This window comes from Oncorhynchus keta, chromosome 30, assembly GCF_023373465.1.
Source record: "Oncorhynchus keta strain PuntledgeMale-10-30-2019 chromosome 30, Oket_V2, whole genome shotgun sequence".
Lineage (NCBI taxonomy): Eukaryota > Metazoa > Chordata > Actinopteri > Salmoniformes > Salmonidae > Oncorhynchus > Oncorhynchus keta.
Window position 1 is genome coordinate 4,581,401 of NC_068450.1, and position 24,918 is coordinate 4,606,318.

At 47.3% G+C, this 24,918-nt stretch overlaps 1 protein-coding gene across 1 annotated transcript in view; it reads left to right on the plus strand.

Moving 5' to 3' along the window:
- LOC127913710 (netrin receptor UNC5A-like) overlaps positions 1-24,918 on the plus strand; it is a 435,702-nt gene that overhangs the window by 292,346 nt on the left and 118,438 nt on the right. The window contains exon 12 of the mRNA XM_052486952.1: positions 18,378-18,611. Within this exon, the coding sequence (XP_052342912.1) occupies positions 18,378-18,611 (234 nt within the window). The remainder of the gene's footprint in view (positions 1-18,377; positions 18,612-24,918) is intronic.

The window sequence follows — 24,918 nt, forward strand, 5'->3', positions numbered from 1 at the left end:
TTAAGAGGTACAGTCTAACATCACCACAGCATTAAGAGGTACAGTCTAACATCACCACAGCATTAAGAGGTACAGTCTAACATCACCACAGCATTAAGAGGTACAGTCTAACATCACCACAGCATTAAGAGGTACAGTCTAACATCACCACAGCATTAAGAGGTACAGTCTATCACCACAGCATTGAGAGGTACAGTCTAACATCACCACAGCATTAAGAGGTACAGTCTAACATCACCACAGCATTAGGAGGTACAGTCTAACATCACCACAGCATTAAGAGGTACAGTCTAACATCACCACAGCATTGAGAGGTACAGTCTAACATCACCACAGCATTAAGAGGTACAGTCTAACATCACCACAGCATTAAGAGGTACAGTCTAACATCACCACAGGATTAAGAGGTACAGTCTAACATCACCACGGCATTAAGAGGTACAGTCTAACATCACCACAGCATTAAGAGGTACAGTCTAACATCACCACAGCATTGAGAGGTACAGTCTAACATCACCACAGCATTAAGAGGTACAGTCTAATATCACCACAGCATTAAGAGGTACAGTCTAATATCACCACAGCATTAAGAGGTACAGTCTAACATCACCACAGCATTAAGAGGTACAGTCTAACATCACCACAGCATTAAGAGGTACAGTCTAACATCACCACAGCATTGAGAGGTACAGTCTAACATCACCACAGCATTAAGAGGTACAGTCTAATATCACCACAGCATTAAGAGGTACAGTCTAACATCACCACAGGATTAAGAGGTACAGTCTAACATCACCACAGCATTAAGAGGTACAGTCTAACATCACCACAGGATTAAGAGGTACAGTCTAACATCACCACAGCATTAAGAGGTACAGTCTAACATCACCACAGCATTAAGAGGTACAGTCTAACATCACCACAGCATTAAGAGGTACAGTCTAACATCACCACAGCATTAAGAGTAACAGTCTAACATCACCACAGCATTAAGAGGTACAGTCTAACATCACCACAGCATTAAGAGGTACAATCTAACATCACCACAGCATTAAGAGGTACAGTCTAACATCACCACAGCATTAAGAGGTACAGTCTAACATCACCACAGGATTAAGAGGTACAATCTAACATCACCACAGCATTAAGAGGTACAGTCTAACATCACCACAGCATTAAGAGGTACAGTCTAACATCACCACAGCATTAAGAGGTACAGTCTAACATCACCACAGCGTTAACAGGTACAGTCTAACATCACCACAGCATTAAGAGGTACAGTCTAACATCACCACAGCATTGAGAGGTACAGTCTAACATCACCACAGCATTAGGAGGTACAGTCTAACATCACCACAGCATTAAGAGGTACAGTCTAACATGACCACAGCATTAGGAGGTACAGTCTAACATCACCACAGCATTAAGAGGTACAGTCTAACATCACCACAGCATTAAGAGGTACAGTCTAACATCACCACAGCATTAAGAGGTACAGTCTAACATCACCACAGCATTAAGAGGTACAGTCTAACATCACCACAGCATTAAGAGGTACAGTCTAACATCACCACAGCATTAAGAGGTACAGTCTAACATCACCACAGCATTAAGAGGTACAGTCTAACATCACCACAGCATTAAGAGGTACAGCCTAACATCACCACACCATTAAGAGGTACAGTCTAATATCACCACAGCATTAAGAGGTACAGTCTAACATCACCACAGCATTAAGAGGTACAGTCTAACATCACCACAGCATTAAGAGGTACAGCCTAACATACCATAGAACTAGAACTAGTGTAAAACACATGAAAATAACAAAATAAAACAGAAGATGAAATAATACCAGTACTGATACATGGTGACTAGATTGATGTGAACGCTACGATAACATACGATATGATAACACCGGTCACTAGAGCAAAACTGTTAGAACAGAAGATGGACTGACAAGGAGGACAGACTATGGGGAGATACATGACACCTGCTAATTAACATCCTAAACCCACTGCTGCAGATACATGACACATGCTAATTAACATCCTAAACCCACTGCTGCAGATACATGACACATGCTAATTAACATCCTAAACCCACTGCTGCAGATACATGACACATGCTAATTAACATCCTAAACCCACTGCTGCAGATACAGGACACATGCTAATTAACATCCTAAACCCACTGCTGCAGATACAGGACACATGCTAATTAACACCCTAAACCCACTGCTGCAGATACATGACACATTCTAATTAACATCCTAAACCCACTGCTGCAGATACATGACACATGCTAATTAACATCCTAAACCTACTGCTGCAGATACATGACACATGCTAATTAACATCCTAAACCTACTGCTGCAGATACATGACACATGCTAATTAACATCCTAAACCCACTGCTGCAGATACATGACACATGCTAATTAACATCCTAAACCCACTGCTGCAGATACATGACACATGCTAATTAACATCCTAAACCTACTGCTGCAGATACATGACACATGCTAATTAACATCCTAAACCCACTGCTGCAGATACATGACACATGCTAATAAACATCCTAAACCCACTGCTGCAGATACAGGACACATGCTAATTAACATCCTAAACCTACTGCTACAGACACATGACACATGCTAATAAACATCCTAAACACATGCTAATAAACATCCTAAACCTACCTGGTTTAATCTTTACTCATTCATTTTAAACAACAATTAGATGCAAGCCTCGCAACTGAGACTCTTTAATAAACAGAGTTATGGTAATGTGGCTGTATTGTCTCTCGTGAGTTTCACAAACGTAAAACGAAACGGAGCAGTTCGTAGCTGGATTCTCCCCAGACCACGTACACATTCTCCAAAACATGGACATTGTTCAGTTCTCAAGTTCTATGATGGAGAAGAGGTTCCTTTGTTCTCCTGTGGAACCTTCTCTCTATACTGTCTGGCCATGAGGAGAGAGACTCCTCTAGGAATGTATGAACCTTCTCTCTATACTGTCTGGCCATGAGGACAGAGACTCCTCTAGGACTGTATGAACCTTCTCTCTATACTGTCTGGCCATGAGGACAGAGACTCCTCTAGGAATGTATGAACCTTCTCTCTATACTGTCTGGCCATGAGGACAGAGACTCCTCTAGGACTGTATGAATCTTCTCTCTATACTGTCTGGCCATGAGGACAGAGACTCCTCTAGGACTGTATGAACCTTCTCTCTATACTGTCTGGCCATGAGGACAGAGACTCCTCTAGGACTGTATGAACCTTCTCTCTATACTGTCTGGCCGTGAGGACAGAGACTCCTCTAGGACTGTATGAACCTTCTCTCTATACTGTCTGGCCATGAGGACAGAGACTCCTCTAGGAATGTATGAACCTTCTCTCTATACTGTCTGGCCATGAGGACAGAGACTCCTCTAGGAATGTATGACCTGCGATAACATAGCCTGGGTGTAGGGGGAAGAGAGAAGTGGTGAGAGAGATGGGGGGGATGGTACTCGCTATCCCCAAAGAGGGCCACGTCATGACAACTGGTAGTATATGACTGGGATGACTGGGATGACTTATTATAGCTCATCACTGAGAGTATATGCATATATAACTACTATCGATATTGATGCTGCACTAAATGATTAACATCTTCATAGAGACGGAAATACTATCGAATCACCATGACAACATCATCTCCTGCTCATGATGAGAAAACATTGCTACTCACTCCCTGTATATTGATGTATTGCCTGCATGCTAGCCTATAGCATAGTGTAGTTCCTTCCTGTAGGACGGGGAATGATCCCCCCCCCCATGATGGGGTGTGTGTTCACGGAGCACGCCGAGTCTGCCTGAAAGATGGTATTAGGAACAAACGAGATGCTATATGATAGCTAAATCTACTTAGCTAGCTAGTTTGTAGCGGCTATTGACTGACAAATGTAGAGCAGCAAGATGGTTGATCCTCACTATCAGTGTGGAGGGGTGGAAAAAATGTCATCCATTTTGAATTCAGTCTGGAACAGAACAAAATGGGGAATAAGTCAAGAGTATGAATACTTTTCTGGAGGCTACCTCAATTACCTCATAACCCAGCACAATGACTCAGTACTGGTAATGTTATTACCTGGTACTCCCTGTTTATAGCCATGTTATTACCTCCCTGTATATAGCCATGTTATTACCTGGTACTCCCTGTATATAGCCACGTTATTACCTGGTACTCCCTGTATATAGCCATGTTATTACCTGGTACTCCCTGTATATAACCATGTTACTACCTGGTACTCCCTGTATATAGCCATGTTATTACCTGGTACTCCCTGTATATAACCATGTTATTACCTGGTACTCCCTGTATATAGCCATGTTATTACCTGGTACTCCCTGTATATAGCCATGTTATTACCTGGTACTCCCTGTATATAACCATGTTACTACCTGGTACTCCTGTATATAACCATGTTACTACCTGGTACTCCCTGTATATAGCCATGTTATTACCTGGTACTCCTGTATATAGCCATGTTATTACCTGGTACTTCCTGTATATAGCCATGTTATTACCTGGTACTCCCTGTATATAGCCATGTTATTACCTGGTACTCCCTGTATATAGCCATGTTATTACCTGGTACTCCCTGTATATAACCATGTTACTACCTGGTACTCCCTGTATATAGCCATGTTATTACCTGGTACTCCCTGTATATAGCCATACTCCCAAGTACTGGTATCAAGCTGTAAACCCTCATAAAATAAATAAAAATATAAATCAAATATATATTCAATTCAATTCAATAATATCCACACACACAAACATTTTTTTAAACCTTTTTTGTTTTACAATGATGGGTTAACTGTCTTGTTCCGGGGCAGAACGACATATTCCCCAAACCCTACCACCCATCGCCCAATTGGAGTAAACTCATAAACACTTAGGCTTCTACCTTCAGTTTATACATTTTATAAACATTTTACAGACACAATCTATTTTACAATAGTTATATTTAGTTTGTTTTTTATAGTCCTTCCTCTATTTCTGATGTCCATCCAGTTTGTTTTATATTTGTAACTGTGCTATTTCATAACATTTCTGATCCTTTATACATTTTATACAGTTGAAGTCGGACGTTTCCAGACACTTGAAACTCGTTTTTCAACCACTCCACAGATTTCTTGTTATCAAACTACAGTTTTGGCAAGTTTTGGCAAGTCAGTTAGTAGTAGTAGTAGTACAGACATCAAGAAAGCCGGTCAGTTGATTATTGACAAATTTTAAACAGGGAAATATAGAAGGCCTATAACAGTTAGGATCCGCTTGTTCCCCCTTTAAATAAAGGATGAACCGCCTTCCAAGCAATGGGAACATCAGGGGACGTAAACAAAATAATTAGCATAGTCGTCGCTACACAAACCGCACAAATAAAATATAAAACATTCATTACCTTTGACCATCTTCTTTGTTGGCACTCCTAGATGTCCCATAATCACTATTGGGTCTTTTTTTTCGATTAAATCGGTCCATATATAGCCTAGATATCAATCTATGAAGACTGTGTGATAAACGGGAAAAAATAGCGTCTTATAACGTAACGTCATTTTTTTTAATTAAAAAAGTTGACGATAAACTTTCACAAAACACTTCGAAATACTTTTGTAATGCAAGTTTAGGTATTAGTAAACGTTAATAAGCGATCGAATTGATCACGAGGCAAAGTATATTCTTAAATCCCAACCAAAATATCCGGTCGGAGACCGGAAGAAATGCGCTGCCTTGCGTCTGTTTGACCAAGAAACAAAGCCTAGGCAAATGACAAGACTCTAGACAACGTGTGGAAGCTGTAGGTATTGCAACCTCAGCCCCATTAAATGTGGTTCACCTTTATCAATGGGTTCAAGTCGCGCATGGATATATTTTTCCATTTTCAGTGATCAGATTTTCCTGCACTTTTCGATGAAACGCACGTTCTGTTATAGTCACAGCCGTGATTTAACCAGTTTTATAAACATCTGAGTGTTTTCTATCCACACATACTAATCATATGCATATACTATATTCCTGGCATGAGCAGCAGGGCGCTGAAATGTTGCGCGATTTTTAACAGAATGTTCGAAAAAGTAGGGGGTAGGAGTAACAGGTTAAAGAAGAAAGGGTTTAAACCGTCTGACCCAGATGTTTTTTTGGGGTCAAATTTAAGGAGCTCCTTCAGCACCTCGGACTCAGTGACCGCCTGCAGGGAGAAACTTCGTAGCTGGGCAGGGAAAAAGAGGGAGAAGCTTCGGGGATAGTCACATTAGAAGGGGTGGGGAGATGAGGACATGTTGGATGGGCAATGACTGAGTCAATGACCATTTTAGAGCCACATATTTCCCTCAGATCACACAGGTCCACAAAGAATTTGAAAACAAACTCAATTTTGATTAACTCCCATATCTATTTGGTGAAATTCCATGTTTTTGTTTTGTTTTGTTTAGCCTTTATTTAACAAGTCAGTTAAGAAAACACTTTTATTTACAAATGACGGCCTACCCTGGCCAAACCTGGACGAAACTGTGCCAATTGTGTGCCACCCTATGGGACTCCCAATCACGGCCGGATGTGATACAGGGACTGTAGTGACGCCTCTTGAGATTCAGTGCCTTAGACTACTATGCCAGGAGCCCACAGTGGTACATCACAGCAAGCAATGTTTGTGACCTGTTGCAACAAGAAAAAGGTCAACCAATGTGTGCATAATATGACATTTGAAATGTCTTTAATCTTTTGGAGAGAGAGAGAGAGAGAGAGAGAGAGAGAGAGAGAGAGAGAGAGAGAGAGAGAGAGAGAGAGAGAGAGAGAGAGAGAGACAGAGACAGAGACAGAGACAGAGACAGAGAGAGGGAGACCTAAACATCAGCGCCACAGGTAACTTCCACAAAACTGTGAACGATCTGAGACAAGACAAGAAGAGCCATCGAAAGATTCAAATATAAATAAATTGAGAGGCGAGAAAGAGGAGGGAAAAGGGAAGTAGAGGGTAAGAGAGAAGAAGTTAGTGTCAGAAAGATGTGGAAAGAGGAGGGAAAAGGGAAGTAGAGGGTAAGAGAGAAGAAGTTAGTGTCAGAAAGATGTGGATGTTAAACGGTTTCTCTCTCCTCTGCTCTCCAGTCAGAGAAACATAGACATTATTAGATTAGATTAGAGACTCTATTGTGGTTGCATAAGGAAATGAACTGTGTCCATTCTGCTGCTATTGATGCAGATAGTGTGGTATCAATCCCATGGGGCTAGAACACGGGATGGCTGTGTTGGAAAGTTTAGTCTCATGTTCATGACGTTTTTTTATTTATTTTTCATGTGTAAAGTGTGTTGAAACATTGTATTAAAAAAAACCTCTAAATAAATAGTGATTTTATATAAATCTGTACAGGGACCATTTTGGCTGTAGCCAAGTGGGTTGAAGCTAAAGGCCAGCTTGTGAATGTTTGGTGTCAATCAAAGTTTACTCATTAGGTAATTTATTGATTTTAATCAGGCTTTAAATGCGCTTATCTGATAGATGAAATGATCAAAGACTTTTCATTGTCTTCAAATGCTACGAAATCAACAACTATCAACTAAAAGAAACAGGGCATTAAAATCCCTCCTAAGTCTTTTAGGACTTATAGCGGCTGAGGCTGTTTTGTGTCCATCAAAGCTTATTTTTAGGTTTAGGTCATGTATTGATTTAATCATCTCACTGATAACAGGATCAACGGACAGCTTCTATGTATCTTTTATTTATCCAAGGCAGCATAAACCAGTTAAAAACAATCGCAAGTAGCAAAGTAAAGCAGTACTCCTGTATAAGTTAGTGTGTCGTCTAGGTCTGTTGAGCTGTTGGTAGTTGTACTGTTCTGGCAGGTAGAGCTGTTGGTAATTGTTCTGTCAGGTAGAGCTGTTGGTAATTGTTCTGTTCTGGCAGGTAGAGCTGTTGGTAATTGTTCTGTTCTGGCAGGTAGAGCTGTTGGTAATTGTTCTGGCAGGTAGAGCTGTTGGTAATTGTACTGTTCTGGCAGGTAGAGCTGTTGGTAATTGTTCTGTTCTGGCAGGTAGAGCTGTTGGTAGTTGTACTGTTCTGGCAGGTAGAGCTGTTGGTAATTGTTCTGGCAGGTAGAGCTGTTGGTAATTGTTCTGGCAGGTAGAGCTGTTGGTAGTTGTACTGTTCTGGCAGGTAGAGCTGTTGGTAATTGTTCTGTTCTGGCAGGTAGAGCTGTTGGTAATTGTTCTGGCAGGTAGAGCTGTTGGTAGTTGTACTGTTCTGGCAGGTAGAGCTGTTGGTAATTGTTCTGTTCTGGCAGGTAGAGCTGTTGGTAGTTGTACTGTTCTGGCAGGTAGAGCTGTTGGTAATTGTACTGTTCTGGCAGGTAGAGCTGTTGGTAATTGTTCTGGCAGGTAGAGCTGTTGGTAATTGTTCTGGCAGGTAGAGCTGTTGGTTCTGGCATTGTTCTGTTCTCTGGCAGGTAGAGCTGTTGGTAGTTGTACTGTTCTGGCAGGTAGAGCTGTTGGTAATTGTTCTGGCAGGTAGAGCTGTTGGTAGTTGTTCTGTTCTGGCAGGTAGAGCTGTTGGTAGTTGTACTGTTCTGGCAGGTAGAGCTGTTGGTAATTGTACTGTTCTGGCAGGTAGAGCTGTTGGTAGTTGTACTGTTCTGGCAGGTAGAGCTGTCGGTAATTGTTCTGGCAGGTAGAGCTGTTGGTAATTGTTCTGGCAGGTAGAGCTGTTGGTAATTGTACTGTTCTGGCAGGTAGAGCTGTTGGTAGTTGTACTGTTCTGGCAGGTAGAGCTGTTGGTAATTGTTCTGGCAGGTAGAGCTGTTGGTAGTTGTACTGTTCTGGCAGGTAGAGCTGTTGGTAATTGTTCTGTTCTGGCAGGTAGAGCTGTTGGTAGTTGTACTGTTCTGGCAGGTAGAGCTGTTGGTAATTGTACTGTTCTGGCAGGTAGAGCTGTTGGTAATTGTTCTGTTCTGGCAGGTAGAGCTGTTGGTAATTGTTCTGGCAGGTAGAGCTGTTGGTAGTTGTTCTGTTCTGGCAGGTAGAGCTGTTGGTAGTTGTTCTGTTCTGGCAGGTAGAGCTGTTGGTAGTTGTACTGTTCTGGCAGGTAGAGCTGTTGGTAATTGTTCTGTTCTGGCAGGTAGAGCTGTTGGTAATTGTTCTGGCAGGTAGAGCTGTTGGTAATTGTTCTGGCAGGTAGAGCTGTTGGTAGTTGTTCTGTTCTGGCAGGTAGAGCTGTTGGTAGTTGTACTGTTCTGGCAGGTAGAGCTGTTGGTAATTGTACTGTTCTGGCAGGTAGAGCTGTTGGTAGTTGTACTGTTCTGGCAGGTAGAGCTGTCGGTAATTGTTCTGGCAGGTAGAGCTGTTGGTAATTGTTCTGGCAGGTAGAGCTGTTGGTAGTTGTACTGTTCTGGCAGGTAGAGCTGTTGGTAATTGTACTGTTCTGGCAGGTAGAGCTGTTGGTAATTGTTCTGGCAGGTAGAGCTGTTGGTAATTGTACTGTTCTGGCAGGTAGAGCTGTTGGTAATTGTTCTGTTCTGGCAGGTAGAGCTGTTGGTAGTTGTACTGTTCTGGCAGGTAGAGCTGTTGGTAATTGTACTGTTCTGGCAGGTAGAGCTGTTGGTAATTGTTCTGTTCTGGCAGGTAGAGCTGTTGGTAATTGTTCTGGCAGGTAGAGCTGTTGGTAGTTGTTCTGTTCTGGCAGGTAGAGCTGTTGGTAGTTGTTCTGTTCTGGCAGGTAGAGCTGTTGGTAGTTGTACTGTTCTGGCAGGTAGAGCTGTTGGTAATTGTTCTGTTCTGGCAGGTAGAGCTGTTGGTAATTGTTCTGGCAGGTAGAGCTGTTGGTAATTGTTCTGTTCTGGCAGGTAGAGCTGTTGGTAATTGTTCTGTTCTGGCAGGTAGAGCTGTTGGTAATTGTACTGTTCTGGCAGGTAGAGCTGTTGGTAATTGTACTGTTCTGGCAGGTAGAGCTGTTGGTAATTGTTCTGGCAGGTAGAGCTGTTGGTAATTGTTCTGGCAGGTAGAGCTGTTGGTAATTGTACTGTTCTGGCAGGTAGAGCTGTTGGTAATTGTACTGTTCTGGCAGGTAGAGCTGTTGGTAACTGTTCTGGCAGGTAGAGCTGTTGGTAATTGTTCTGGCAGGTAGAGCTGTTGGTAATTGTTCTGGCAGGTAGAGCTGTTGGTAATTGTTCTGGCAGGTAGAGCTGTTGGTAATTGTACTGTTCTGGCAGGTAGAGCTGTTGGTAATTGTTGTTCTGGCAGGTACTGTTGGTAATTGTTCTGGCAGGTAGAGCTGTCGGTAATTGTTCTGGCAGGTAGAGCTGTTGGTAATTGTTCTGGCAGGTAGAGCTGTTGGTAATTGTACTGTTCTGGCAGGTAGAGCTGTTGGTAATTGTTCTGGCAGGTAGAGCTGTTGGTAATTGTACTGTTCTGGCAGGTAGAGCTGTTGGTAATTGTTCTGGCAGGTAGAGCTGTTGGTAATTGTTCTGGCAGGTAGAGCTGTTGGTAATTGTTCTGGCAGGTAGAGCTGTTGGTAATTGTTCTGGCAGGTAGAGCTGTTGGTAATTGTACTGTTCTGGCAGGTAGAGCTGTTGGTAGTTGTACTGTTCTGGCAGGTAGAGCTGTTGGTAATTGTTCTGGCAGGTAGAGCTGTTGGTAATTGTTCTGGCAGGTAGAGCTGTTGGTAGTTGTACTGTTCTGGCAGGTAGAGCTGTTGGTAATTGTACTGTTCTGGCAGGTAGAGCTGTTGGTAATTGTTCTGGCAGGTAGAGCTGTTGGTAATTGTTCTGGCAGGTAGAGCTGTTGGTAATTGTTCTGTCAGGTAGAGCTGTTGGTAATTGTTCTGGCCGGTAGAGCTGTTGGTAATTGTTCTGGCAGGTAGAGCTGTTGGTAATTGTACTGTTCTGGCAGGTAGAGATGTTGGTAGTTGTACTGTTCTGGCAGGTAGAGCTGTCGGTAATTGTTCTGGCAGGTAGAGCTGTTGGTAATTGTACTGTTCTGGCAGGTAGAGCTGTTGGTAGTTGTACTGTTCTGGCACGTAGAGTTGTCGGTAATTGTTCTGGCAGGTAGAGCTGTTGGTAGTTGTACTGTTCTGGCAGGTAGAGCTGTTGGTAATTGTACTGTTCTGGCAGGTAGAGCTGTTGGTAGTTGTACTGTTCTGGCAGGTAGAGCTGTTGGTAATTGTACTGTTCTGGCAGGTAGAGCTGTTGGTAATTGTTCTGTTCTGGCAGGTAGAGCTGTTGGTAATTGTTCTGGCAGGTAGAGCTGTTGGTAGTTGTTCTGTTCTGGCAGGTAGAGCTGTTGGTAGTTGTTCTGTTCTGGCAGGTAGAGCTGTTGGTAATTGTTCTGGCAGGTAGAGCTGTTGGTAGTTGTTCTGTTCTGGCAGGTAGAGCTGTTGGTAGTTGTACTGTTCTGGCAGGTAGAGCTGTTGGTAATTGTTCTGTTCTGGCAGGTAGAGCTGTTGGTAATTGTTCTGTTCTGGCAGGTAGAGCTGTTGGTAATTGTTCTGTTCTGGCAGGTAGAGCTGTTGGTAATTGTTCTGGCAGGTAGAGCTGTTGGTAGTTGTTCTGTTCTGGCAGGTAGAGCTGTTGGTAGTTGTACTGTTCTGGCAGGTAGAGCTGTTGGTAATTGTTCTGTTCTGGCAGGTAGAGCTGTTGGTAGTTGTACTGTTCTGGCAGGTAGAGCTGTTGGTAATTGTTCTGTTCTGGCAGGTAGAGCTGTTGGTAATTGTTCTGTTCTGGCAGGTAGAGCTGTTGGTAATTGTACTGTTCTGGCAGGTAGAGCTGTTGGTAGTTGTACTGTTCTGGCAGGTAGAGCTGTTGGTAATTGTTCTGGCAGGTAGAGCTGTTGGTAATTGTTCTGGCAGGTAGAGCTGTTGGTAATTGTTCTGGCAGGTAGAGCTGTTGGTAATTGTTCTGTTCTGGCAGGTAGAGCTGTTGGTAATTGTACTGTTCTGGCAGGTAGAGCTGTTGGTAATTGTACTGTTCTGGCAGGTAGAGCTGTTGGTAATTGTTCTGGCAGGTAGAGCTGTTGGTAATTGTTCTGGCAGGTAGAGCTGTTGGTAATTGTTCTGGCAGGTAGAGCTGTTGGTAATTGTTCTGTTCTGGCAGGTAGAGCTGTTGGTAATTGTACTGTTCTGGCAGGTAGAACTGTTGGTAATTGTTCTGGCAGGTAGAGCTGTTGGTAATTGTTCTGGCAGGTAGAGCTGTTGGTAATTGTACAGTTCTGGCAGGCAGAGCTGTTGGTAATTGTACTGTTCTGGCAGGTAGAGCTGTTGGTAATTGTTCTGGCAGGTAGAGCTGTTGGTAATTGTTCTGGCAGGTAGAGCTGTTGGTAATTGTTCTGGCAGGTAGAGCTGTTGGTAATTGTTCTGGCAGGTAGAGCTGTTGGTAATTGTACTGTTCTGGCAGGTAGAGCTGTTGGTAATTGTACTGTTCTGGCAGGTAGAGCTGTTGGTAATTGTTCTGGCAGGTAGAGCTGTTGGTAATTGTTCTGGCAGGTAGAGCTGTTGGTAATTGTTCTGGCAGGTAGAGCTGTTGGTAATTGTTCTGGCAGGTAGAGCTGTTGGTAGTTGTACTGTTCTGGCAGGTAGAGCTGTTGGTAATTGTACTGTTCTGGCAGGTAGAGCTGTTGGTAGTTGTACTGTTCTGGCAGGTAGAGCTGTTGGTAATTGTACTGTTCTGGCAGGTAGAGCTGTTGGTAATTGTTCTGGCAGGTAGAGCTGTTGGTAGTTGTACTGTTCTGGCAGGTAGAGCTGTTGGTAGTTGTTCTGTTCTGGCAGGTAGAGCTGTTGGTAATTGTTCTGGCAGGTAGAGCTGTTGGTAATTGTTCTGGCAGGTATAGCTGTTGGTAATTGTTCTGTTCTGGCAGGTAGATCTGTTGGTAATTGTTCTGTTCTGGCAGGTAGAGCTGTTGGTAATTGTACTGTTCTGGCAGGTAGAGCTGTTGGTAATTGTACTGTTCTGGCAGGTAGAGCTGTTGGTAATTGTACTGTTCTGGCAGGTAGAGCTGTTGGTAATTGTACTGTTCTGGCAGGTAGAGCTGTTGGTAATTGTTCTGTTCTGGCAGGTAGAGCTGTTGGTAGTTGTACTGTTCTGGCAGGTAGAGCTGTTGGTAATTGTACTGTTCTGGCAGGTAGAGCTGTTGGTAATTGTTCTGTTCTGGCAGGTAGAGCTGTTGTTGGTAATGTTGGTGTACTGTTCTGGCAGGTAGAGCTGTTGGTAGTTGTACTGTTCTGGCAGGTAGAGCTGTTGGTAGTTGTACTGTTCTGGCAGGTAGAGCTGTTGGTAGTTGTTCTGTTCTGGCAGGTAGAGCTGTTGGTAGTTGTACTGTTCTGGCAGGTAGAGCTGTTGGTAATTGTTCTGGCAGGTAGAGCTGTTGGTAATTGTTCTGGCAGGTAGAGCTGTTGGTAATTGTTCTGGCAGGTAGAGCTGTTGGTAATTGTACTGTTCTGGCAGGTAGAGCTGTTGGTAATTGTACTGTTCTGGCAGGTAGAGCTGTTGGTAGTTGTACTGTTCTGGCAGGTAGAGCTGTTGGTAGTTGTACTGTTCTGGCAGGTAGAGCTGTTGGTAGTTGTACTGTTCTGGCAGGTAGAGCTGTTGGTAATTGTACTGTTCTGGCAGGTAGAGCTGTTGGTAGTTGTACTGTTCTGGCAGGTAGAGCTGTTGGTAGTTGTACTGTTCTGGCAGGTAGAGCTGTTGGTAGTTGTACTGTTCTGGCAGGTAGAGCTGTTGGTAATTGTACTGTTCTGGCAGGTAGAGCTGTTGGTAATTGTACTGTTCTGGCAGGTAGAGCTGTTGGTAATTGTACTGTTCTGGCAGGTAGAGCTGTTGGTAATTGTACTGTTCTGGCAGCCAGCCCTCTTCATAGTTATCTTCCTCTCTTTCTCTCACTTCACCCTTCTGAACTCATTCCTCTGGCTGAGGAATCCAATATTTATTGGATGTTACATCTCTCCTCTCTCTCCGTTCTCTCTGTTCTCTCTCCTTTCTCTCTCTGTTCTCTCTCTGTTCTCTCTTCTATCTCTCTGTTCTCTCTTCTTTCTCTCTCTGTTCTATCTCTCTGTTCTCTCTCCTTTCTCTCTCTCCTGTCTCTCTCTTCGTTCTCTCTCAGTTCTCTCTCCTTTCTCTCTCTGTTCTCTCCGTTCTCTCCTTTCTCTCTCTGTTCTCTCTCCTTTCTCTCTGTTCTCTCTCTGTTCTCTCTCTGTTCTCTCTCTGTTCTCTCTCTGTTCTCCTTCCATTCTCTATACTTTCTCTCTCTCTGTTCTCTCAGTGTTGTTGCCAGGAGTCTTCTTTCATGTAAATTGATGCCTTGATCCGAACTATGTAGTTGATTGTTAATGTTCTATCGGTCACTGTCCTCACATACTGTATATACACCGCCTGACCCCATAACCACACACCCTCCCCCTGACCCCATAACCACACACCCTCCCCCTGACCCCATAACCACACACCCCCTGACCCCATAACCACACACCCTCCCCCTGACCCCATAACCACACACCCTCCCCCTGACCCCATAACCACACACCCTCCCCCTGACCCCATAACCACACACCCTCTGCCTGACCCCATAACCACACACCCTCCCCCTGACCCCATAACCACACACCCTCCCCCTGATCCCTCTACCACACACCTCTGCCTGACCCCATAACCACACACCCCCTCCCCTGACCCCTCTACCACACACCCTCCCCTGACCCCTCTACCACACACCCTCTGCCTGACCCCATAACCACACACCCTCCCCTGACCCCTCTACCACACACCCTCCCCTGACCCCTCTACCACACACCCTCCCCTGACCCCATAACCACACACCCTCCCCTGACCCCATAACCACACACCCTCCCCCACACACCCTGACCCCACTACCACACACCCTCCCCTGACCCCACTACCACACACCCTCTCCCTGACCCCACTACCACACACCCTCTGCCTGCCCCATAACCACACACCCTCCCCTGACCCCATAACCACACACCCTCAGCCTGACCCCACTACCACACACCCTCCCCTGACCCCACTACCACACACCCTCCCCCTGACCCCACTACCACACACCCCCCCCCTGACCCCACTACCACACACCCTCTCCCCTGACCCCACTACCACACACCCTCCCCTGACCCCACTACCACACACCCTCCCCTGACCCCACTACCACACACCCTCCCCCTGACCCCAGAACCACACACCCTCCCCCTGACCCTATAACCACACACCCTCCCCTGACCCCATAACCCTACACACCCTCCCCTGACCCCACTACCACACACCCTCCCCCTGACCCCACATTCACACACACCCTCCCGCTGACCCCTCTACCACACACCCCTCCCCTGACCCTATAACCACACACCCTCCCCTGACCCCATAACCACACACCCTCTGCCTGACCCCATAACCACACACCCTCCCCCTGACCCCATAACCACACACCCTCCCCTGACCCCTCTACCACACACCCTCCCTGACCCCATAACCACACACCCTCCCCTGACCCCTCTACCACACACCCTCCCCCTGACCCCTCTACCACACACCCTCTGCCTGACCCCATAACCACACACCCTCCCCTGACCCCTGACCCCCTAACCACACACCCTCCCCTGACCCCATAACCACACACCCTCCCCTGACCCCATAACCACACACCTCCCCTGACCCCACTACCACACACCCTCCCCTGACCCCACTACCACACACCCTCCCCTGACCCCACTACCACACACCCTCTGCCTGCCCCATAACCACACACCCTCCCCTGACCCCACTACCACACACCCTCCCCCTGACCCCACTACCACACACCCTCCCCCTGACCCCACTACCACACACCCACCCCCTGACCCCACTACCACACACCCTCCCCCTGACCCCACTACCACACACCCTCCCCCTGATCCCAGAACCACACACCCCCCCCCTGACCCTATAACCACACACCCTCCCCCTGACCCCATAACTACACACCCTCCCCCTGACCCCACTACCACACACCCTCCCCCTGACCCCACATTCACACACACCCTCCCGCTGACCCCTCTACCACACACCTCCCCCTGACCCTATAACCACACACCTCCCCTGACACCACTACCACACACCCTCCCCCTGACCCCACTACCACAAACCCCCCCTGACCCCATAACCACACACCCTCCCCCTGACCCCACTACCACACACCTCCCCTGACCCCATAGCCACACCTCCCCTGACCCCATAAACACACACCCTTCCCCTGACCCCACTACCACACCCCCTCCCCCTGACCCCACTACCACACACCCTCCCCCTGACCCCACTACCACACACCCTCCCCCTGACCCCACACCCTCCCCCTGATCCCAGAACCACACACCCTCCCCCTGACCCCACTACCACACACCCTCCCCCTGACCCCATAACCACACACCCTCCCACTGACCCCATAACCACACACCCTCCCCCTGACCCCTCTACCACACACCCTCCCCCTGACCCCACTACCACACACCCTCCCCCTGACCCCATAACCACACACCCTCCCCCTGACCCCATAACCACACACCCTCCCCCTGACCCCACTACCACACACCCTCCCCCTGACCCCACTACCACACACCCTCTCCCTGACCCCACTACCACACACCCTCTGCCTGCCCCATAACCACACACCCTCCCCCTGACCCCATAACCACACACCCTCAGCCTGACCCCACTACCACACACCCCCCCCCTGACCCCACACCCTCCCCCTGACCCCACTACCACACACCCTCCCCCTGACCCCACTACCACACACCCTCCCCCTGACCCCACTACCACACACCCTCTCCCTGACCCCACTACCACACACCCTCCCCCTGACCCCACTACCACACACCTCCCCCTGACCCCACTACCACACACCCTCCCCCTGATCCCAGAACCACACACCCTCCCCCTGACCCCATAACCACACACCCTCCCCCTGACCCCATAACCACACACCCTCCCCCTGACCCCACTACCACACACCCTCCCCCTGACCCCACATTCACACACCCTCCCGCTGACCCCTCTACCACACACCCTCCCCCTGACCCTATAACCACACACCCTCCCCCTGACCCCATAACCACACACCCTCCCCCTGACCCCATAACCACACACCCTCCCCCTGACCCCTCTACCACACACCCTCTGCCTGACCCCATAACCACACACCCTCCCCCTGACCCCTCTACCACACACCCTCCCCTGACCCCCCTACCACACACCCTCTGCCTGACCCCATAACCACACACCCTCCCCTGACCCCTCTACCACACACCCTCCCCCTGACCCCATAACCACACACCCTCCCCCTGACCCCATAACCACACACCCTCCCCCTGACCCCACTACCACACACCCTCCCCTGACCCCACTACCACACACCCTCTCCCTGACCCCACTACCACACACCCTCTGCCTGCCCCATAACTACACACCCTCCCCCTGACCCCACTACCACACACCCTCCCCTGACCCCACTACCACACACCCCCACTCTCCCTGACCCCACTACCACCACACCCTCCCCTGACCCCACTACCACACACCCTCCCCCTGACCCCACTACCACACACCCTCCCCTGATCCCAGAACCACACACCCTCCCCCCTGACCCTATAACCACACACCCTCCCCTGACCCCATAACTACACACCCTCCCCCTGACCCCACTACCACACACCCTCCCCCTGACCCCACATTCACACACACCCTCCCGCTGACCCCTCTACCACACACCCTCCCCTGACCCTATAACCACACACCACCTCCCCTGACCCCATACCCTCCCCTGACACCACTACCACACACCCTCCCCCTGACCCCACTACCACAAACCCCCCCTGACTGACCCCATAACCACACACCCTCCCCTGACCCCACTACCACACACCTCCCCTGACCCCATAGCCACACACCCTTCCCCTGACCCCACTACCACACACCCTCTCCCTGACCCCACTACCACACACCCTCCCCTGACCCCACTACCACACACCCTCCCCTGACCCCACACCCTCCCCTGATCCCAGAACCACACACCCTCCCCCTGACCCCACTACCACACACCCTCCCCCTGACCCCATAACCACACACCCTCCCACTGACCCCATAACCACACTTCAGCCTGTCTATCCCCGGGATGGGCTCCAGATGGGTGAAGCACTCAGAGCCGTACTGATGTCTCAAACACACACACACACACACACACACACACACACACACACACACACACACACACACACACACACACACACACACACACACACACACACACACACACACACACACACACCTGCCCCTAACCCCACACCTCTCTCTCTATCCCCAGGACGTCTTAATGATGGGAGAGGAGTTGATCTCAGAGCCGTATTACTGTCAGCTGGAGGCAGAGACGTGCAGAGTGTTCTCGGAGCAGTTGGGTCGTTTCTCTCTGGTGGGAGAATCTCTAAACATGTCCGCAGCTAAGCGTCTCCGTCTGGTGCTCTTCTCTGACACATACTGCTCTACCCTAGAGTATAACATCAGAGTCTACTGCATGGATGATACACAAGATGTCTTCAAGGTAAGGAACCTAGATACACACACACCTTTAGAACCCCACAGAGGTGTGGTTTCATCCACACACCTTTAGAACCCCACAGAGGTGTTGTTTCATCCACACACCTTTAGAACCCCACAGAGGTGTTGTTTCATCCACACACCTTTAGAACCACACAGAGGTGTTGTTTCATCCACACACCTTTAGAACCACACAGAGGTGTTGTTTCATCCACACACCTTTAGAACCCACAGAGGTGTTGTTTCACAGAGGTGATGTTTCATCCACACACCTTTAGAACCACACAGAGGTGTTGTTTCATCCACACACCTTTAGAACCCCACAGAGGTGATGTTTCATCCACACACCTTTAGAACCCCACAGAGGTGTTGTTTCATCCACACACCTTTAGAACCCCACAGAGGTGTTGTTTCATCCACACACCTTTAGAACCCCACAGAGGTGTTGTTTCATCCACACACCTTTAGAACCACACAGAGGTGTTGTTTCATCCACACACCTTTAGAACCACACAGACGTGTTGTTTCATCCACACACCTTTAGAACCACACAGAGGTGTTGTTTCATCCACACACCTTTAGAACCACACAGAGGTGTTGTTTCATCCACACACCTTTAGAACCCCACAGAGATGTTGTTTCATCCACACACCTATAGAACCCCACAGAGGTGTTTCATCCACACACCTATAGAACCGCACAGAGGTGTTGTTTCATCCACACACCTTTAGAACCCCACAGAGGTGTTGTTTCATCCACACACCTTTAGAACCCCACAGAGGTGTTGTTTCATCCACACACCTTTAGAACCGCACAGAGGTGTTGTTTCATCCACACACCTTTAGAACCCCACAGAGGTGTTGTTTCATCCACACACCTTTAGAACCCCACAGAGGTGTTGTTTCATCCACACACCTTTAGAACCCCACAGAGGTGTTGTTTCATCCACACACCTTTAGAACCCCACAGAGGTGTTGTTTCATCCACACACCTTTAGAACCCCACAGAGGTGTTGTTTCATCCACACACCTTTAGAACCCCACAGAGGTGTGGTTTCATCCTGTCCATTAAAGTGGATACGCTGAAAGGCTGATTAGGCATCCTGACGGAAATGTGCCTCCCGGACGCTTGAGTGATCTAGGGTCTGCCTGTCTGTCTGTCTGTCTGTCTGTCTGTCTGTCTGTCTGTCTGTCTGTCTGTCTGTCTGTCTGTCTGTCTGTGTGCGCCCAACTTAAAGTACCCCCCCCTCCATGGGCCCTTGTCAAATGCAGTGCACTATATAGGGAATAGGGTGGCGTTTGGGATGAGCCAATGAGTGTTCTGAGTGGTTCATGTATCTGCTAAATGAATGTCGCTCTTTGTAACGAATGATGGAGCTGTGTGATGTCTGGATTACCAAACAACATCTGGTAATCAAATTTTAATCCACCCTGTAAAAACTACAACTCTCTAGATAGGCTGTGGCTTACCACAGCAACAAGAGAATGAGAGAGATGGAGAGGCTAGTGCACTTTGGGGTCAGGGGGAGAGGGGGAGAGTGGGCCAGGGGAAGAGGGAGAGAGAGGGAGAGGGGAGAGTGGGAGAGGGGGAGAGTGGGCCAGGGGAAGAGGGAGAGAGAGGGAGAGGGGGAGTGGGCCAGGGGAAGAGGGAGAGAGAGGGAGAGGGGAGAGTGGGAGAGGGGAGAGTGGGCCAGGGGGAAGAGGGAGAGAGAGGGAGAGGGGGAGAGGGGCCAGGGAAGAGGGGGAGGTGGGCCAGGGGAAGAGGGGGAGTGGGAGAGGGGGCCAGGGGAGAGGGGGAGAGTGGGCCAGGGAAGAGGGGAGAGTGGGAGGGGGAGAGGGGCCAGGGGGCCAGGGGAGAGGGGAGAGGGGGCCAGGGGCCAGGGGCCCATGGGGAGAGGGGAGAGGGGGCCAGGGGGCCAGGGGGCCAGGGGGCCAGGGGGAGAGGGGGAGAGGGGTCTCCAATACATTGAATTAACTACAGGACAAAATACAAACCCTCCAACACCTGTAGTGTTGATGGTATCCTAAATTAAATGATAAAATATACAAACCACAAATTCAAGTTGGCTACACTTAAACTCTTTAACATCATCCACGGCCTCTACCACACACCCTCCCCCTGACCCCACACCCTCCCCCTGACCCCACTACCCCACACCTCCCCTTCCCCAATATTTGACCCCACTACCACACACCCTCCCCCTGACCCCACACCCTCCCCCTGACCCCACTACCCCACACCTCCCCTGACCCCACTACCACACACCAAAGTCTTCTCATGCTCCCCTGACCCCACTACCACACACCCTCCCCCTTTAAAGGGATATGAACCAGATTATTTTTTCCTATTGCTTCCTCAAGGTGTCAACAGTCTTCAGACATAGTTTCAGGCTTTTATTTAGAAAAATGAGCCAGAACGATAACATCGCGTCAAGTGGTCACATGAGTTTGGCTCGCACAACAGAGTTTGGACAACTATTGCTTTTCCCTCTCCTACTGTGAAAGACATTTGCGGTTGATATATTATCGATTATGTATTTTAAAAACAACCTGAGGATTGATTAAAAAAAACGTTTGACATGTTTCTGTGGACATTATGGAAACTATTTGGAATTTTCGTCTGCATTGTCGTGACCGCTCTTTCCTGTGGATTTCTGAACATAATGTCACAAACAAACGGAGGAACATTTGTTGTGTAACTGGGAGTCTCGTGAGTGAAAACATCCGAAGATCATCAAAGGTAAACAATTAATTTGATTGCTTTTCTGATTTTTGTGACCAAGCTTCCTGATGCTAAGTGTAGTTAATGTTTTGTCATGCGATCGATAAACTTACACAAACGCTTGGATTGCTTTCGCTGTAAAGCATAATTTCAAAATCTGACACGACAGGTGGATTAACAAAAGGTTAAGCTGTGTTTTCCTATATTGCAGTTGTGATTTCATGAATATAAATATTTGTAGTAATATTTATTGAATGTAGCGCTATTCTATACAGCGGTTGTTGATGACACTTATCCCGATTGGGGGATTGCATAACATAACATAACATAACATAACATAACATAACATAACATAACATAACATAACATAACATAACATACATAACATAACATAACATAACATAACATACATAACAAGTTAAAAGCCTTCGACTCAATTTGGCAATCTGCTATGCAAATTGATGTTGGGGGAAAAAAACATACGACATTATAAAATCCATGTACACTGACAACAGGTTAAAACAGGCCCGTGGTGTGAGACAAGGATGCAGTTTGAGCCCCACCCTCTTCAACGTATATATCAACGAATTGGCGAGGGCACTAGAACAGTCTGCAGCATCCGGCCACACCTTCCTAGAATCTGAAGTCAAATGACAACCTTTTTCTGAATTTAGTGCTTCTGTCCCCAACCAAGGAGGGCCTACAGCATCACCTAGATATTCTGCACAGATTCTGTCAGACCTGGGCCCTGACAGACCTGGGCCCAGACAGACCTGGGCCTTGACAGTAAATCTCAGTAAGACCAAAATAATGGTGTTCAAGAAAGGTCCACTTCCCAGGACCACAAATACAAAGAGCACACAAAAAAACTATACGTACCTCGGCCTAAACATCAGCGCCACCGGTAACTTCCACAAAGCTGTGAACGATCTGAGAGAGCAACGCCATCAAAAGGAAAATAAAATTTGACCGATTACCGATTAGGTAATTTTCCTTTTGTTTTGTCTTGATTACGCTGAATACTGATTTCTATTCCCTTATGATGTTCCTTATTTACCCTCTCGTCGACCTTTCTGTTTGGTCCGTGATTGTTTTGTGTTACCGTGGGTTTTCTCTATACGATGTTTCCTTGTTGGAGATATTCCGGTTTTGAATATTTTGAGAAAAGACTTTTGTGTTTTCTCAAACCTGTGGCCTGACTCAGACAACGAACCCAGCATTTTATCACATTAGGATCTGGCTAAAAATACTTGAATCAATTATAGAACCCATTGCCCTTCGTAGTTTTGAGGTCTGGGGTCCACTCACCAACCAAGAATTCACAAAATAGGACAAATACCAAATCCATAACAAAACCATCACCTACAGAAAAATGATCCTGGAGAAGAGTCCCCTAAGCAACTGGTCCTGGGGTTCTGTTCACAAACACAAACACACCCCACAGAGCCCCAGGACAGCAGCACAGTTAGACCCAAGCAAATCAACTATTTGCACATAATATGACATTTGAAATGTCTTGTGGAACTTCTGTGAGTGTAATGTTTACTGTTACTTTTTATTGTTTATTTCACTTCTGTTTGTCTATTTCACTTGCTTTGGCAATGTAAACATATATTTCCCTTGCCAATAAAGCCCCTTAAATTGAAATTGAATTGAGTTGAGAGAGGAGAGGAGAAAAGAGGAGGGGGGAAAGCAGGAAAAGAGGGGAGAAGAGGGGATGGTGAAGGAGAGGAGAGGAGAGGAGAGGAGAGGAGAGGAGAGGAGAGAGGAGAGGAGAGGAGAGGAGAGGAGAGGAGAGGAGAGGGGGAGAATGGATGGGGGAGAGAGGAGAATGAGGGGAAAGGAGAGAAAAGAGGGGTAAGGGGGAGGGGAAAGAGGAGAGAGGGGAGGGGGAGGAGGGAGAGGAGAGGAGAGGAGGAGAGGAGAGGAGAGGAGGAGGGAGAGGAGAGGAGAGGAGAGGAGAGGAGAAACACATTTTTCGGGAGCCAGCATGCATCTTTCTCAAGGCAGTCAGTCATGGGAGGTTCTATCTATGTACATATTCTCACTCACCCCTTTAGATTTGTGTGTATTAGGAAGTTATTGGGAAAATTGTTAGATTACTTGTTAGATATAACTGCACTGTCGGTATTAGAAGCACAAGCATTTTGCTACACTCATATTAACTTCTGCTAACCATGTGTATGTGACCAATAACATTTGATTTGATTTGATTTGAGATGTGGTCTAAATAACTCGATTGGCTAGTTTGCCTGTCTGTAAAGAAAAGGTTGGGCTTTATATTGATCCTCCTGCTCTGATTGGATCATTTAGATAACTCCTATGATAAATCACATGGCGGGGACGTTTGCTATCAAGCTGTGTCAATGAGCATAATATCTAACAAGTTGGGGGGAAAAATATAAACGCTAATACGCATTCTGACTGAGTGACAGCAAACGCGGCTGCCCACTGCCGGTCAAGGGGATACACAGGCACACACCCCTCCACACGCTGCTCATAATCCTCCGATTCTTTACAGTGAGAATGTGCAGGGAGGTTTTTTTACAGTGAGAATGTGCAGGGAGGTTTTTGTACAGGGAGGTGAGAATGTGCAGGGAGGTTTTTTTACAGTGAGAATGTGCAGGGAGGTTTTTTTACAGTGAGAATGTGCAGTGAGGTTTTTTACAGTGAGAATGTGCAGGGAGGTTTTTGCAGTGAGAAAGTGCAGCGAGGTTTTTTTACAGTGAGAATGTGCAGGGAGGTTTTTTACAGTGAGAATGTTTTTTTTTAGAATGTGCAGCGAGGTTTTTTACAGTGAGAATGTGCAGGGAGGTTTTTTACAGTGAGAATGTGCAGCAAGGTTTTTTTACAGTGAGAATGTGCAGTGAGGTTTTTTACAGTGAGAATGTGCAGTGAGATATTTTGCAGTGAGAATGTGCAGGGAGGTATCAAGGATCGAACAACATTATTGATTCAGGATCAAACAACATTATTGATTGACCAACCCACTGCAACAAACTATACTCTTTTCACACTACTGAGCTGAGCTGAGCCAAGGCCAAACTGAGCTTAGCTGCACTGGCTTGGTATTGCAGCCACCATATTTGCTGGAACGAACAATGTTTTAATTGGTCTTCTGTTAGGGAATGTCACAAAGAACAGAGGATTCAATAGAGAATGAGGTTATGATTTACTGCCGTGAAACAGATTCATCTCCCAGAGATGTAAACTCCTGCATTTGTCATCTGTAAACTGGCATCTCAATTCACAACCTGACCTGGAGCGTGAGCTCAATTCTCTCCTCCCTCCTCCTCCTCTGCTCTCTGATTGGCTCATTTCAGACAGACCTCCCCCACTTCCCTCATCCACATCCCTCCTCTTCTCCCTCCTCCTCCTCTGCTCTCTGATTGGCTCATTTCAGACAGACCTCCCCCACTACCCTCATCCACATCCCTCCTCTTCTCCCTCCTACCTCTGATTGGCTGATTTCATACAGACCTCCCCCTCCCCTATCCACATCCCTCCTCTTCTCCCTCCTACCTCTGATTGGCTCATTTCAGACAGACCTCCCCACTTCCCTCATCCACATCCCTCCTCTTCTCCCTCCT